At 39.3% G+C, this 17,349-nt stretch overlaps 1 protein-coding gene across 2 annotated transcripts in view; it reads right to left on the reverse strand.

Moving 5' to 3' along the window:
• Positions 1–17,349, reverse strand: part of erbb4b (erb-b2 receptor tyrosine kinase 4b) — a 381,424-nt gene that overhangs the window by 73,653 nt on the left and 290,422 nt on the right. For both annotated transcript variants that reach the window (XM_088083126.1, XM_042495287.2), the window contains exons 15-16: positions 8,642–8,796; positions 3,779–3,823 (exon numbers count right to left, since the gene is read on the reverse strand). In XM_088083126.1, the coding sequence (XP_087939252.1) occupies positions 3,779–3,823; positions 8,642–8,796 (200 nt within the window). The remainder of the gene's footprint in view (positions 1–3,778; positions 3,824–8,641; positions 8,797–17,349) is intronic.

Raw genomic sequence — 17,349 nt, forward strand, 5'->3', positions numbered from 1 at the left:
GATGTGCACACACACAGACACAATAAACAAGTAAGCAAATTAACAAACGCCCCCCAAAAGCATATCTTTAAAGTATGTGCTCATGGGGATGATCCTTAAAAACCTCTTCACCTTCAGTTTTTGTCTGTTTAGATCCAACTGGTAACAAATATCCCTCCATGCCCTCTCATTAAAATCGAGGCTGAGATCAAAAACATGGAAATAATCATCAAAGTGAATTCTCAGCACCACACTGATGCTGTCATTTGAAATCAAGCCCCTCAATAATTTTCCCGATATGCTCCCTGAACTGTCTACAGAGTTTCTGCAGAAATGAGCATTCAGAGTTGGCTTTCTGGTAAACCAGCCAAACCCCCCTTTCTGCAATAATGAAAGAACTTCATTCGGTCAAGGCGTACTGAGATCCTGTCCTAAATCAGCGGAAAAAGGCTGTTACTCAGGACTGTATATCACAAACTGCAAGGATACACCCCATAAAATGTTATCACAGTCAGCCGGGTTCGTGAGAAGAGAAGAACTCTGTATCTCCCCCACATCTTTCTCTTTGGCATGCACAGGGAGAAAATCACCATTTTAGGAACTTGTAATGTGTGATGGTAGAGAGCTGCTGAGAAGTGGAGCCCAGCTAATAAATCTGCCAGGCAGAAATATCTGCTAATATTTGCTTAGTGCAGATACTGTACAGTATGTCTGTATTGATAACTAAAACGAAAGAGTTGTAAAAAAAATCCTCACATTGGTTCGAGGTAATTTAGATACTGTGTCATCATCACATAGATAACTCACCAAAGAACACTGACAACTTTTTTTCAACTGTAAAATGTCCAACTGATTAACTATCATGGGCAGAATTCTTTGAGGGAATTATTTGGAATGCTCTTCGTGGCTTTCTTGTGGAGAATTAATGAGAACATCATGAGAACTACATCCATTAAAGGACCAGTGGGACTTGGGGGTGATGTTGGGGTTGGGGGAGTGGGGGTGGGTGGTAATACTGGCAGAAACAAAATGTAATATCTATGACTGTTTTTCATCAGTTTACTATTACCTGAGACTACAAATCGTTTAGCGTTGACCACCATAGTTCTCCTAAATGCTTGGCAAAAACGAGAGGTTTCAGTTTGATGCGATGTTGCAGCCTCACCATTAGCTTACACACTAGACCTTTAAGTAGAATGGACAAATCAAACACTGTCTCAAGATATGGCCATTCACATTTTTGCATTGACCACCATAGTTCTCCTATACGCTTGGCACACGAGAGAAGTTTCAGTTGGTTGCAATGTTGCAGCCTCACTACTAGACACCACTAAATTCTACACACTAGACCTTTTAATCAAACAGACTAATCAAACACTAAAGATAGAGCCATTTGCATTTTCATTGTTCCATTGTTCGTTGGTCACTATAGGTCTCCTACATGCTTAGCACATGGTAGAAGTTTAAAAACTAGACTAAAAATTAGACCTTTAAATTAACAGACAAATCAAACACTGTCTCAAGATAGGGTAATTTTTGTTTTTGTGTTGGCCACTGTAGTTCTCTTACATGCTTGGCACATGGGAGAAGTTTCAGTTGGTTGTATTTCTTGCAACCTCACCATCAGATGCCGCTAAATCCCACAAACTAGACCTTTAAATATTATTTACAGCCAGGAGAGGGTTAGCTTAGCATTGCAGCTAATAGTGCCTCTTCGTTCTATCGATGTAAAAACAAAAAAATCAAGGTGACGACAAGAGACTCCAGGAAATCACTGGTCAAGTAACCTTGAATGGCATGTAACCTGGCATGTACCGTCTGTATGTTACATGCCAGGTTAGCCATTTCCTCCTGCCTCCAGTTGATCGACTAAACTAAACTAACTGTGTAACAGCTGTAGCTTTGGATACAGAAATAATGAAAAGACAGTATTACAAAGTTTGTGCATGTGAATTTCTGTATCTTGCACTCTTCTATTATAACTACAATAATAAAAACAAGAAGGGTCACAAACAATTTAATGCACAGGAAAATGTCATTTTAGCACACTGTAGATGACTAATGAAATCTGCACACTTCACATACATGGTCTTTCTAACTGACTGGACTAACTTATCCCCTGGGTGATCAGCTGTAATGTTCTCAAAACATACAGTTCTGAAGGTCGCACAGCAAGCCACCTTTGCACATGGTCAGTGATGCAATTGGCCATATTAAAAGCGATGTTTCTCCACCATTAGAACCATCAAAATTTAAAAATGCAAACACGAGAAGCCAATCAGGGAACACAGAGACACCAGACAATGGGCAGCTCTTATCATTATGAATTAAATAGAAAAGGCGCTGCCAAATGAGAACATGTGAGATGAGGTATTACTTGTCAGTGTTATCAGACTAAATATTATTACATGAGCAAGTGACAGGAAGTGATTAATCCATCTTAATCAGATATGCAAGCAATCCCTACACAAGATGTACACTAATGCCAGGTAGAATGATGGCCTTTGAAGGCTTAGTGTAATCATGTATTGCTGATAAGCCACTTTCAGTCATGCTCAAAAGCCAATACCTCCAACCGGTAACAGCTTTACAAGGTGTGTGACACCTCAGAGCAGGCAGCTAAGCCTGAGGTTAGGTGGGCATCTACTGCTGTATCCTAACCGCAGCTATCGGAGATCTGATAAGGGCTGGCCTGTTCATCCGGTCAGCTGATAGCTACATTCCTCATCTGCTGCAGCCCCCCTCCATCCTTTTGGCAGTGTCCCAAAGGCTGTTTCAGGAGGAAAAGGTTAGATTTTGAGCAGATATCGTGAAGGTGTAAATGTTTTCTTTTTTAGGTATCTCCTTCTGGGTCTGTTGGCCTCGGTAAAAGGTTTAGTGTTGAATATTGACCAGCAAATACCTTCTTAATGGTTATCAGTCTATCTGTCTTTGTATCTAACTGTATGGCTCTTTGAGCTGAAGCTTTCTACTGGATAATCTAAATGTCCTTCCATTTTTCTACTCCGATGGTCTTAACTTTTAAAGCCTGGAGTGACATCACTTCTCTTCAGCTGCTTTCAGATGCCTTTCACAAGTATTTGAACCTGGAGAAAATTGGTGCAATTTTTCTCAAGAACATTGGGGGAAAGGCAATGAGCAAATTGGTAATACATCTTTCAAACTGTAAAAAATGAGCAGATTTAGAAGGTTACTTTTAAAAAGCTAGGGGAAAAAAGAAAAAAATCAGGGGAAAAACTACTTGTATAATTGTCAAAGTTGCACATTCAGAATTATGTTACAAATTTAGTTTCTATTTTTCAAGCACTTTAAGGGGTTAAAGTACTGTCGTTCACCAAAACACTGTCCTGTCCTCCATGGTTTTATTTTTTTTTAGCAAAAGTGTAGTGCTGCAGATCTCTAGACCCACCAGTAAGTTCTGTAGCCTTTTTTAATCTTCCCCCAAACACCACCCAACGATTTCAGCACCACTTGATGCCAATGTGTTTCTCTTATGAAATCTTGAATCCATTTGCTGTAAACTGTTAGCTGCATTTGTTCCCCCAAACCCCCCATAGCCTCAGAACAAAAGCTAAAGCGCTATCAATTTATCAAGAACAGGGCAAATTGCTTGTGCACACGCACACAAACACACACGCATGCATAGAGAGGCATTAAGGACACTCACAGGGATTTTGGGCCTTAGAGCTAACCATTAATCAGAGACTTTGCTTACTGTGATTCTTTGGTGTGTGTGTACATGGTGTGGATGTGTGTGTGTGTTTGTATGAAAGGCAATACACAGAGAAGGATTTTGTACCTGTCCATCCAGCCAATACAGTCTTGCAGTCTTGGTCCAATGCACCTAGGTAAACAAATGCAGGACAAAAATTTAGACAAACAACATTCACACTTTGTCATATATGTGAGAATGATCAGACCCTGTAGTGAATTGAGTATAGCAGCACAGTAACTAATGGCTCATCAAACAAAAACTGGACCCATAGAATTGTTTTACATTTTTGCTGAGAATATTTGCTCTCAGTGGCCTTTTTTCACTTTGCGTGTTTGAAAATGCAGCCCACGTAATGGGAAGTATAAGCTTTAGCAAGACTCGGAGAGGTCACTCACGCAGAGTAAAATTATACTTTTCATGCAGGTCTACTTTATTACAGCACACATCTTTGGCAGCCTTCACACATTAGCCATATAATAATAATAATACATAATGAGATTTGCATTTAATTATTTATCATCATTTATATGTACTAGGGAATGCAACTTGCTAAATCGTATACTTTAGAGAAAAATACTATAAATGAGTTATCTTGAAGTTTCTAAAAATGTAATTGAGCATCATTTGGAATTTTTACCCTTCTTTTTTCTGTTCTTTTTCAAAAGCAATGCTTTTTTTATTTGTCCAGCAGTGGCTGTAATTCACAGTACCACTGACAGAGAAAAGGAACTGTTCCTGAAAAGCATATGCATTCATGTTACTGTGCAATTTGAGTGAAAGCCCAGACAAACCAAACAGACATCAAAGAACTAGTAGCACTGAACACCGACTGTTGCGTCGCCTCATGTTGCCTGTGTCTCTGCCAAAAATTTACACTTGAACACACCGCAAAGACTACAGCCAATGGCCAACAGGCACATAGGTTCTGCCCCTGCATGAGAGGAAATAACTCTTCATTCCATTTATCATTCAAAAAGGGAAACAGGAAGACTAACAGACACAAGAAACTAAAGTTTGCACTTCAACAACATAACCTAAATCCGAAAGAACAAATGATATTTACTGTACATTTGCAAACAATAACGCAAACAATAACAAGCCACTCCTACTCAAGAACCAAATGGCTAAAAATGATCCAACTCTATAATGACCATGTTTTGATCATGCCCTCTTAACTTTAGCTGCTTGTTTTTTTTACACACTTCCATTACTCTTCTTGTGCACTGAACTTAACTACTAACAGTGCTGGGGAGCAACTAGTTAGTGATTAAATTTCTAAAAAATATAAATGTAATCTGTTACAGTTTCTGGAAAAAAAAACCAAAACATCAATCAAAATGTTGGTGATAACAACGGGGATACAGCCAAAAACAAATATGAACACATTATTTGACACTAATGCACTTGAGGACTTTTTAAGTTGTTTTCCCTATTTAAAACATTTCTCGGAAAAGTAATCAAAAAGTGAAAAATATAATAATTTTGATAAAATTATTAAAATGCACATTCACATTCTTCATAACAATCTTAACAGGGTAACTAGTAGGCTGTAACCTATTACTTTTTTAATAATTACCTTCCCAACACTGATTACACAGCAGTAATTCTACTCCCCAAAGGGTTCTGCCAGGGTCCACTAGTGGGACACTGATTTAACATGCTGAATCGGCCAAAAAACAGCTGACAATGGCCAACTACTGTCAAACGTTTGGCAAACACCACAATCACTGCGGTGACAGACGCTCATCAACAGCTAGATATAGACCAAGTGGCTGACGGTTGGCTTGGTGTGTCATGGCCCTAAAGCATTGCCCCAACAATGAGTCTCAGTACATTCTAATTAAATGGACTTGCAGTGTTCTGTATCTGTCAATTTATCAATTTGTCAGTAACTTGATTCTCATATGGACTTTTATGTGCTGGTCATACTCATTACTCTATGAGCTAATATAACCCAGAACCTGAAGATATCTACCTGCCTCAGCCTTTATCGCTGTCTGTCAAAACAAACAATGTTTGTGTGCGTGTGCCTGTGTGTGAACATGTATGAGTCACAACTCTATCCTACAGGTTCAGTTTCAGTGTGTCCACACAGGTGACAGAACAAAGCTACATTGTCTTCTGATGGAAAGCAAAGGCCTCTGTTGGAAATGTCCCCAGTTCTGCTGTACTGATGCTTCAAATCTGCACTGTGCGCTACTGTCATCAGAAAGTCTGATGACAGTAGCGCACAGTCTTAATGCTTGCTCCAAAACCTGGAGGCTCCTTTGAATGTTAAGAAGTATAGGACAGTGGTTACATCCTTGTCTATGTGTCTTTTTCTCTTTGTCTGTCTTTCTCCCTTTCCTCTCCCTCCTACACCTTGTTTTCTGAGAGGTAGATCTGCTTATGAAGCTATACCTGTGACAAAGTGTCAGCGTGGTGTTTTCCATTTACGAGTGCATTGCTATGCTCGAGCGCGCTGGAGGCTGTCACTCAGGAGAGGAGAAATAACACACAAGGAAGTGGCATAAACTCCCTGTGGAGTTAAATACAAAATGATGTCTTACCAACCCTTGTTGGATATTACATTGAGCGATCAGTGGCTAGTGAGCAATGGAGAGTGGCAAGGTACTTCACTCACTCCTCTCACTTTCATTTTTCCTCCTTTTACTCTCATTTCCCGCTTTGCCTCTCTATTGATCTCTTTTATCTTGTAAGATGTTGGATTTTTTTGACTATCTTCTTATCAGACACTATGTATTAGGGCTGGGCGAAAAAAGCCTTATCACCATAGTTTTTTTCATATCAGTCGATATCGATATGTATCACGATATACATCAAATAAGTATTTCTGTCAAGCTTAAAGGTTCCCTTTTACCCCTAAGTGAGATATGAAGATATCATAAGATTAATTTTGGTTTAAATATTTATTTTCTGTCAGACATTGAACATGACAAACATACTGTAGAACAGGTATCACCAACTGGCAGACTTATTCAACTAAAAGTAAAAGAAATCCAGAGGCTGGATGAGCAATGCGTCCTAGTGTTTCTAAATAATTACATCCAAAGTCTGATTAAACCTGAAACGAACATAAAGTAGTCTGTAGAAGTCTAAAGAAGGCACTTTCCACCTCCGCAAATGGGGCTGTTTCAGACACTTTGGTGCTGTGAGGAGAAGCTTTGCTCTGTTTGTCTGTCTCACTGCGCTGCTGTCAGACCATCAGCTGGTGAACCACGGTAATGAAACACTGTGCAAGCACATACGACTCAGTTGTCAAACACTGAGCTGTATTCTAGAGTCAAAGTCGTTCACCGCATTTGGTTCGCCGCAGCGCTATTCTTACTATCATTGGCTGTTCGTGTTGTCTGTCAAAACATGGCTGGAATGCATTCTATCGTCATTCTATTGACTACATCTCTAATCAATCAAGAAAAAGTTATGTCGCGATTGATATCGTTACCGTTTTATCGCCCAGCCCTATGATGTATATGACAGAATATTCTGTACTCCAGAAAGTGGCATGGAAAAATTAAGCATCCTTGTGAAGCGGATGAGCTGGTGATGTAGTGAATACTGTGGCTGATTGGCTTACCAATAACATGGTACTTTAACCAAGGCAGTGCAGTGTGTTTATTCAATAGATGTATTTGTACCATCAACTTCTTTCTCATGACCATGCCTCCTTAGTAGAGCAGCATAGATTCCAGGAGAGCAGGGTTTTATGAAATTTATGGTGCAATGCAGCTTATATCGTGCTTTTTACAGTTTAGACTCTGTGGCTCTCTGTCACATGGCAGCAGTGTCAAGAGAGTGTACCACTTATGCCGCTAATTTTGACAATGTCATCACGATAAACTGATTTTTTATAAGTTGAGTGGCTTTGGTTCGGATGGTAGAGCAGTTGTCCACTAACCAAAAGATTGGTGGTTCAGTCCCTGGCCCCTGCAGTCTAAATGATAATGTGTCCTTGGGCAAGGCACTGAACCCCAGATGGCTGTGCCTTTGCACATTTACTGTGTTGGTGTTCATGTGAATGGTTATCACTCCTGATGAGCAGGTGGCACCTTGAACGGCAGCCTCTACCACCTGTATGTCAGTGGGTGTGTAAATGTGTGAATGCTGACTTATGTTGTAGAGTCCTATGAGTGGTCGCCAAGACTAGAAAAATGCTAAATGACTGCTGTCTATTTAGTATTTGGGTCAAAAATTATGCTTATTTAAAAGCTGAGTAACCAGGCCCTTAGGGTTTGGATCAAGATGTATAGTCAGGGCAAATGTTTAAGTCAGGATTGTGGTTAGACACATTATATAATGACCCTGCTTAATGGAAGATGTCCTGCGTCCTTTTTGTTTCTTTTTCTTTTTGATGACAACGTACAGTGAAGAGTTTCTTGCCAGTTGTTATTTTTGAGTAATCTCCGGTGCCCTCGTGTGGATCACACCCATCTTGTTGCTTGGTTTTCAGTGTGATCTCAACTGCACACCCATAGAGTTTTGTGTATAAATCTCGCATATTTGTAATGCCATGACAGTGACAAAAACTGTTCACAGACAGTCAGACAGACATATTAACACCAGGCTAAGTTCTCAAAACTGCTTGTGTGGTAGTTCCTGCTACTGGGGTATCTCGAAGACCACATTTTGCTATGATGACAGGCAGGCAGACACACACAGATTCACAGGGTGAAAACAATACCAGACCCACTGTTGCAGCTGCATGGTAATAAAGTATGTGTCACCCTGTCTCCAAGTGGATTTTCCTAACGATTGGCCAGCACCCTTTCACACCGTGCAAGATGACACATGTTCCAGGTATTTGGGTGTTATCTGGTATATAAATGATACTGATTAATTTATTCATCTTTTATAGATTGCAGGAGCTAACTTCTGATTTATGAAGGAATGATAGAAATATCTCTTGTGGAGTAATGACCATTGAATCGGTGTCCTGACTGCACTTACCCCTGGGTGCAGTTGGCATGGCAGGGATGGCATTCATTGTTGGCTTCTGCATACTTGAAGATGAAGCTGTTGGCACCTTGCAGGCCATCCGGACACTTTTCCACGCAATTGGGACCGTCTTTAAAATGGAGGCATTTCAAACAATGCTCTGGGCCCTATAGGGAGTGAAAAGACAAAGCATTGTGTTTTTCAGATGCACAATTTCATTTTAAAATCATGCAGCTGTTATGAATAAAATGCACACAGTAGGCATATGCATTAACCACCAGAGAGGTGCTAATTCAAAAGGCATTTAATGGCAGTTCCTTTATTTTATTTTATTTTAACTTAATTATTAGGGTTTTAATACCATTCTGTAGCTTCCCAGTAGTGTTCCTCGTGTATAAATCCACATTTTGTTTCAAAATACTATTTTCCTAAGACCTTCTAAAACTGTTTTCCTTTGTTTAATGGCTAAAATACATTTTGCTGCTGTGCCCATCCACAGCAGTTCCTTTCCTAGCTTCTGTGTAGGTTCTCCTGTTTGCCTCTCCAGAGTGGGGCCATTTTACTTTCCTACTGTAGGGAAAACACTGTGAATCCATGGGTAAGTACCTCATACAACTCCCCCTTAAAATATCTGAAACACCCTTTCAGTTGTTATTATTATTATTATCAGCACTTTAACCCACATCACTACTTTATGCTAACTGCTAAGTGGGCTGGAAAAACCCAGAAAAAGAACACAGATGGAAGACAACCTTTTACTGCCAACTATTATCATTGATATATTATAATAATAATTATTATTATGTTGACTGGTAGCATACTCTATATAAGTTTGAACATAACATTCCAGCACTAGATTGAAAAAAGCCAAAGGTTCTTTCTGGGTAACTTTGCAGTGAGTGTTAGGAGGTAATCATATTAACTCTCAGAACTTCCTCCAAACTTTACCATGACAGGTGGGTTTGGAGACAGAAAAGATATCTTTTTGTAACAGGACCAGTTATCACTGAGGAGTCCAGCTGTCTCTGGACAGCTTTCTCTCACAGATGTTCAGGTGACAGTTTTTTTCTCAAGTGTTGATTTCAAACTTTGTGTAAAGAGGATGTACTGTAACTATACCTGGAATCGTGAAGTCGGGCATAAAGGACAAATCTGTGGTGTCACAAATTTAGGGGATAAAATATCTGCTGAAGCCTCGCTCTGTTATGTAGACTGATTGATGGGTATATTTCTACATCAATAACTTGCCAAGTGCAGCTTTCTTAGCAGCTTTATAGATTAAATTGTTGTGCTTGTGTAACAGTGAAAGCTTGAGAGCAAAAGAGAGATAACAGGGAGCAAAAGACAGATGGTGAAAAAAAGAGAAGTACTGTAGAGTAATAAGGGGAAGAGAGGGAGAGAGAGAGTGGACAGGGATGCAGAATAACGCAACGAAGGGGAGAGGCAGAAGGAGCGAGCGAGATATAGTGTGAATAAGAGAGCAAGAAAGAGGGACGGGAGGGAGAGAGCAGACGAGACGCATAAAGCAGTGTTTGAGCGGAGCAGGCAGATAATAACCATCGCTCACAGCACACACAATGACCATAACAATCCGCCTAGAACAGGATTTATGGAGCTAATATAAGCGAAGGAGGAGGTAGAGGAAGAGAGGCTAAGCGCTCTCCCAGACAGGCCTCGTATCATCAACAGGCCGAAACAGCATCTCATTGACAAACAACACACACTAATACAAACTTCGTGTACAGACCATACAGACCCTTTACTCAAGTAAAAGTACCACTCAAACAATGTACTCCATTACAAGCAAAACTCCTGCATTCAAAATTTGAGTAAAAGTACACAAGTATAAGCAGAAAAATGTAATTTTGCTTCTTTTCCATTGCACATAAAACCAATTGACACCTGCTAACATCTGGCTTTTTTATGCAATGGACAAATGTTTAATCGGCATTCACAACCAGGTCAATTTACTCTGCGGCAGTTGCAGGTATTTATCGCCTCCGGCTCTGATCGGCATGATGGATGCAGATGCAATGACAGGCTACCACTAAAAACTGTCTGTCTCCACCAAAGTGGCGCTAAACACCGATCCAAATTGACCAAATTACTGAAAAAGTAAGTAATGTGCAAAGCGAAGTAACCACTGTAACGTTTTCACAAGCCTCATCCATGCTTCTCTCTGCTGTTTACCTGTTTGCTTGTCGTCGGTTACACCTGTCCATACAGCTCTTTTTGCAGTATTAAAAGTATAAGTAAAATATCCCCCGTGACCAACATGACATTATAAGGAAATGGATGCATCAGTGAGTAAGCACCCATTCTTAAAGGTCACGAGATAAATCTGAGGGGTCATAAGATGATTAATGGGGCAGTACAACAGAAAAGGCTGTGATACAAAAATTTGTGTTCTATGTCAGGAATTTTCTCCAGTTTTATACCCTTGAGTTTGGCATTTGACCATTGTCATATATCTTTGGAGTCAGAAAAGACCATATTTAAGGAAGATGGTGGAGATAACTGTTACACAACTGTTTGCTTGGTTACTGGTTAATAGTATTTTTTGCTGCTGAAATATAAAGTTTTAAAACTATTAAAACAAACAAGAAAAAATGAATATTCAACTCTTGTGAAAGCCTTGCAGTACAACCAAATGCTGAGCAAGATTTTTCTGAACTGAATACGCACTGAAATGGAAATGTCTATGTCTATGTCCACGTCCACATCTATACTCCGTAAATCTTGGGTTATACCATGATTGCGTTACTCCAACTTGTTTATACAACTAAGATTTTTACAAGAGTGGGAAAATATGAGCACATTTGTGATTTGCCCCTCCTTATCAAAAAAAGTAATAGTTCAATTATTACAAAATCACCTGAACTTGTCTTCTCAAATTCAGTCAAATTGAAAACTGAATGCAGCCTAGCCACTTATTTAAATTTAAAACAGTGGGATTAGCGGGGAACTCAGACATCTAAACTGTGACAAGGCCCAACTAGACACTCATTTTTTGTAATAGGCTTACTTTAAAATAAAAAGTATATGACAAGTAACTATGGCTGACAGATAAATGTAATGGAGCAGAAGTAAAAATTAGAACAAAATTGAAATACTCCAGTCAGTACTAAATCACACACACACACTGCACACACACTAATTAACACATACATGAGCTAAGACATGCACTCACTCGCTCGCACGCACGCACGCACGCACGCACGCACGCACGCACGCACACACACACACACACACACACACACACACACACACACACACACTGTTCTTGCTAAACAAGGGGTGACCAAGGTAAAAAGATGACAGCAACAGAAGATAATTATCCTTTGGCAAGCATAGAGGATTTTGTATAAATGCTTGGTCATACATAACCAGAGGTAGTGTCTGTGCATGGGCTTGCGTGCATGCGTGTGTGTGTGTGTATGTGTGTGTTTGTGTGCATGTACACTAATGCCTCTGTGTGAGTTCTTTGTAGCTTGTGTGTGTACGAGCATGCATTCAGCCCAGTGTAATTATGCAAATTGAAAGTCTCGCTGCTCTCACTGGCTTTAGCAATGGGCCTGGCACTTCGCTTTTTAGAAGTGTCTTCCCACCCGTGGTTATTGGTGTGTGTGTGTATGTGTATGTGTGTGTGTGCGTGTGTGTTGTGTGTGTGCGTGTTCAATGGTCCCATCACATCAGCAAGCTAAATTATGTGACAGAGCAAACAAACAGTGTTTAGTCCAGCAGGGCATTGGTACATCCAAAATAGTGACAGGAATGCACTGCGTTGCGACCAAAGTACCCTGCTGTAAATTTAAATTGGTCTGCTTGTGCGCTTAACATTGACGATTGTGTGTGGTGTTGTAAGCGATGTGGGTATAAATGAATATTTCTACCTCTTCTATCTCTCTTCCTTCAATTTTATTCAATGGCAATTAATCTTTATGGTGTCAGAGTGTAAAGGCTTTTCAAGGCATGATCAGGTATATCAGGAAGGATTTACAAGATATTTTACTGTGATATAAGGCTCAGACCAAGTCATCATGATCTACTCTATATCTGCTGGAGTCCTTAAATATACTCCCACACTATACCACAGAATGATTTTAAGCATTAATGACGAGTTGGAGAGATAAAAAGCGTAAAGGGGAGAGGAGGCAGAAAGAAAACAGTGGACAAAAGGGAAGAGATGAATGCAGCAGCTTCTGTGAATATGACAGTGGCCAATTCAATTCAGTGGTCATAAAGAGTATACTGCTACTTCAACAGATTCAAATGTGTTATATTCAGATGTTATATGTTTCACTATTAAAGCAAACAGCTTGTGCCCCAGAGTGTGTAACTGCAGTGTGTGTATCAGCCACAAAGTGTGGAACTTTTACAGAACATTGGAGGGTTTTACAGACAGAAGTGTCAATATTAAACATGACATAAGCAGATTTTTTTTATATTATTCATAATGGAACAGCTTTGCAACTGAAGGTTAAAAGAAAAATACTTGATATAAGAGAAAAACTTAAAAGACTTAAATAACTTAAATATTTCTCACCTAAGTTTTTTTTTTTTTTTTCTTAAATATTTTAGCCTGAGTTATCTTTTTCAAACACAAATTGATCAGATACCAAATACTGAGTGGATTTATTTATAAGACAAATGCTGTATTCACATGGATTCAGGCAGACAGCAAACAGCAGACGGACAACACCTTCTGGACAGCATGGGATAAACAAAAAAACAGTTCCACAGAATGACAGGATGGTAAAAGGAATCACACATGACAATAAATTGCTATGATGATGATGTTGGTTGCATTGTTAAAAAAAATATTGAATATAATACATTAAGTTAAATTCTTTTGGTGTCTATTGTTTTGTGTAATTATTCTAGTAACGCATGCAGCTATAAAATGCATTTTTCTCTTAATATCCTATTGCAAACTTAAAAATAAGGTTGTAATCCATTCAAAATGTAAGTTCTTTATTACTTTCCAACCTAGAGAGTGGGAGGATAACTGCAGTTGTTTGTGTATGTCTGAAAAAGAAAAGATATGCTTCTCATCCTCTGTTTTGCACGTTTTCTCCTTGTGTGAGGGAGCTATGCAACATCCAGTTGTAAACTCCACTGTGACAGCAAAAAAGTTAAAATATTTTAACCGTCTGTCTGCATAAATCCATATAAATGTACCATAAATGTGTGAATTAAAGCATTTTAATACAAGATAAGGACACAGAGACATTTGTAAACTGAACCCTGAATTCCCTAGCTTTTTGGGTTTTTTTAATCTAATTTATGAATTGCTGTCACAACACATACCATGTATAAATCAGCCTATAGGTGAGCATAATTGCTAATAATTAGGAATAACTTTTACTTTGTACTGAGTATTTTACAAAAGACAACAGAATCTCGACTGGGAAACATTCACAGTCTAGTAAAATAATGTCACAAAAATCGGTGTGTGCGATGAATGAAATAACCCCTGTAGAGCCCCTGCAATTCTTTGTGCTTTGTTCTTTCTGCAACCTAGGTGTGGTTTGAGCTCATCGCTAGCTTCGTCAATGTAGTCTTTTACGTGATGGTGAAACAGCACCTACTGTAGATGGGGCCGACAGATGTGTTCATAAAAACGCAGGGCAGTGACGGTACGGATTCTTCATGCACCAGACCTAAAGAATAACATGACCTGCTGATGCACATTCAGCCCATGTTAGACCTTTTCATATGAGTCCACGTCACTCTGTCACAATTAAAAGAGTCCAGTCTGCACTGTTGTACATACACTTCACTGATAAACCAGAGAATTCTACAGTAACACTGAGCAAAATGATCAGACGATGTCTCTCTCTCTCTTTGTCTCTCCAAACAGTTTGTGTGGCAACAGTTTGTGTGGCAAACAATATACTGTAGTTGTAACACTAACTTTAAACTTAAAATTATAAATTGATGGTTTTAATAAATGCCCTGTCTGGCTTTAGGAGGTGCTGCACCACCTCAGCAACCTTTTCCTCTCTTGTCTATACTATCTGCATTAGTAATAAATAAAAAAAATAATAAATAAATACAGATATTTAAACATTGTAAGCATTTTTATAGGCTACCATAAAAATTAAAAAGGGCATACTACTTTTTCATTCAGGCAGCTATGTAGGTCTCTAGTGATTGGTTAGGGAACATCAAACCCCCTCCCTCATATAAAATCAATCAAAGTGGACACAGTGTCAGACTGGTGATGGAAACTGAGTGTAACAAGTTGGCAATTCTTTCTAATATCATGCAATAACACCACTGCTATGTGCAAAAATAATGTGGACCCCGGACATCACAGAAGTGCCATGTTTTGTAACTTGACAACTCTCAGTGATGCGTTACATGCAAATCTCATCTTCTGTAAAAGGTATTCAATAAGATACTTGAGTTGAGATGAAGACTTCATTTCCTGCTGTGAAACGTAATCACTTTCTAATCTTTCAGTACAGACATGGTAATAAATGTGCTGCTTGAACATAAAACGACAAACAGTAACAGTGACAAACAATAGCAACCTCTCTACAATAGATCTGCCATTATCACCTATTCTGTCCATAACATTACCTTTATTCATGGCCGTAGTCGTTCCTCCAATCTCTCTCTGAGGAGGGCATTAGGCCTATCAAATCACTGTGTGTAAGCTGTAATGTAATTGCTACGGGCTCTGTGGCCATAACATGATTGCTGTAATCCATTTGTGGTGCAACAGGTTACCCTGGGATATTTCCATTATGCACAGCTTGACTGAAGTCACACACACACATGCACACACGCATGCACGCACGCACGCACACACACACACACATTCACAGGCTGAAATACTACCTGATTGTACAGTACTTGTACACGGAAATTACAAGGTGCCAAACAAGGACATATTGAAACGGCTGCTGAAAGTCACGTATTAAGTCATTTAAACAATGAATTTACTTTTTATACAAGACTTCTCAACTAATGAAGATCATCCAAATGATCAAAAATAAGACAACGAGGATGTAAAGATCAGACTTAATCTGGTTTACATGTGTTTTATTAATCTATTCAGCTAATAAAATAATTTCCAAATACTTTGACTGCTGTAAGTTTTTCATCAGATTATTTTTTTTTTCCCCCAACTGCTGGAAGCAAGCTACAGGCATCTGTATGGTCTCTTGTTATTGCAGCCACCCTGCCATCACTTGTCTAAGAAGCCAAATGTAGGGTTGTGAGGTTTCAAACGACCAGCCAAGATTATCAAACCAACAACAACAAACACGCTCAGCCAACAACCACTCTGGCCTTTGCTACCCATGTTTGTACACTCACACACAAACACTCCAGTAGTTCTGGGGGAAAAAAAACTACCTCTAAACTATATTGGGCAAACTATGTGACAGAGTGCGATGGGACACAAAAGACAGCCACGGCCCCTCTGGCTTGCATCTGTCGCAAATCATCCCTCTCTATCAAACAGCGAGATAAGATTTTAAGAGAAAGCGCAGGGTCAGGGGCCTCATGTGGCTGTGGGTGTACTTTGCCGGAGAGGCAGACAGAAATGAAGGTCAGGGATTTTCTTTTTCACTCTGGCATTTTTCTAATGTACAGCTGCTACCAAACAATCTTTCAAAGACTATGACTTGCTATGACTTTTGGGAAAAACAAACATATCGTTCAATTACTTTTATTTAAATAAAGAAAAGGAAGAAGAAAGAAAGCCTGTCCCTGAAAACATTTTTGATGGTTAAAGTATTTTGATGGTTAAAGTATAAGTATTTTGTGAAAAGGAAGATGGCCTTCTAATAAAACTAGGACGTCTATGCAATAGAAAGATGCAAATACTTTTAAAATTGGTGCTACATGACCAGAGAAATTTAAAAAAAGGGACACTTTTGCTCAACAGGTACAAAACCTACTACGATCAGAATGCAGTGTGCCACACCACACCAACGAAGGATGCTGCTGGGGGGTGACATAATGCAAACTCCTATGTGTAAAACAATGGCATCCAGCTGAGGAGAAACAATCTCGTAATACTGTTTAAATGTGCTTCTGAAAACATCTGAGGCAAGAAAAATGCAACTAGGTTACAGTATCTTGATTTATATTTAATCAGTGCTGCTTAATTTTACTGTTTGATCTCCCTTTTTTCAGCTTTTGTTTTCACTTTACAGGAAGCAGTGTGGCTGTTCACACACTCTCTATCACAGCTAGACCCGCCACTAAAATGTGTTTCTGAAAGCATTTTAGGTGACAAATAGGCAGTGCAGTAACATTATCTTGATTTATGTTCAGTCAGCACTGCCGAGTTTTACCATTTCATCACATTTCAGTCAGTTTGAGAGACACAGAAAGGAGCATGTCTGTCTCTTGATGCAGTCTGTACTCTTTGTGTTGGCGGTTGCAACACAGGTGGCAGGCAATATGAAAATGCTGAAGTATAGCAACAGCCCAGAGAGCAAAACTCCACTGGATGATGACGTGTTTTGCATCGAGATACATCATTTGACAGAGTTTAGCCGGGAGAGTAGGAACATAGGCACTGTTAACCTGAGAGGGAAGTTTACCATAGTTCATTTACACATACTACCCACATCGTTTTATTACAAAGCTAGACAAAAAATGGCAAAGTATACCTTTAACATCAGATACAGATCCATATATAGTCACAAGCAGACATGTACTGAATACAAACCCACTGTAAGTTAGCATGCAAAATG

The sequence above is a fragment of the Plectropomus leopardus genome, chromosome 10 (genome assembly GCF_026936395.1).
Source record: "Plectropomus leopardus strain MGB_pleo_1.0 chromosome 10, ASM2693639v1, whole genome shotgun sequence".
Taxonomy (NCBI): Eukaryota; Metazoa; Chordata; class Actinopteri; order Perciformes; family Serranidae; genus Plectropomus; species Plectropomus leopardus.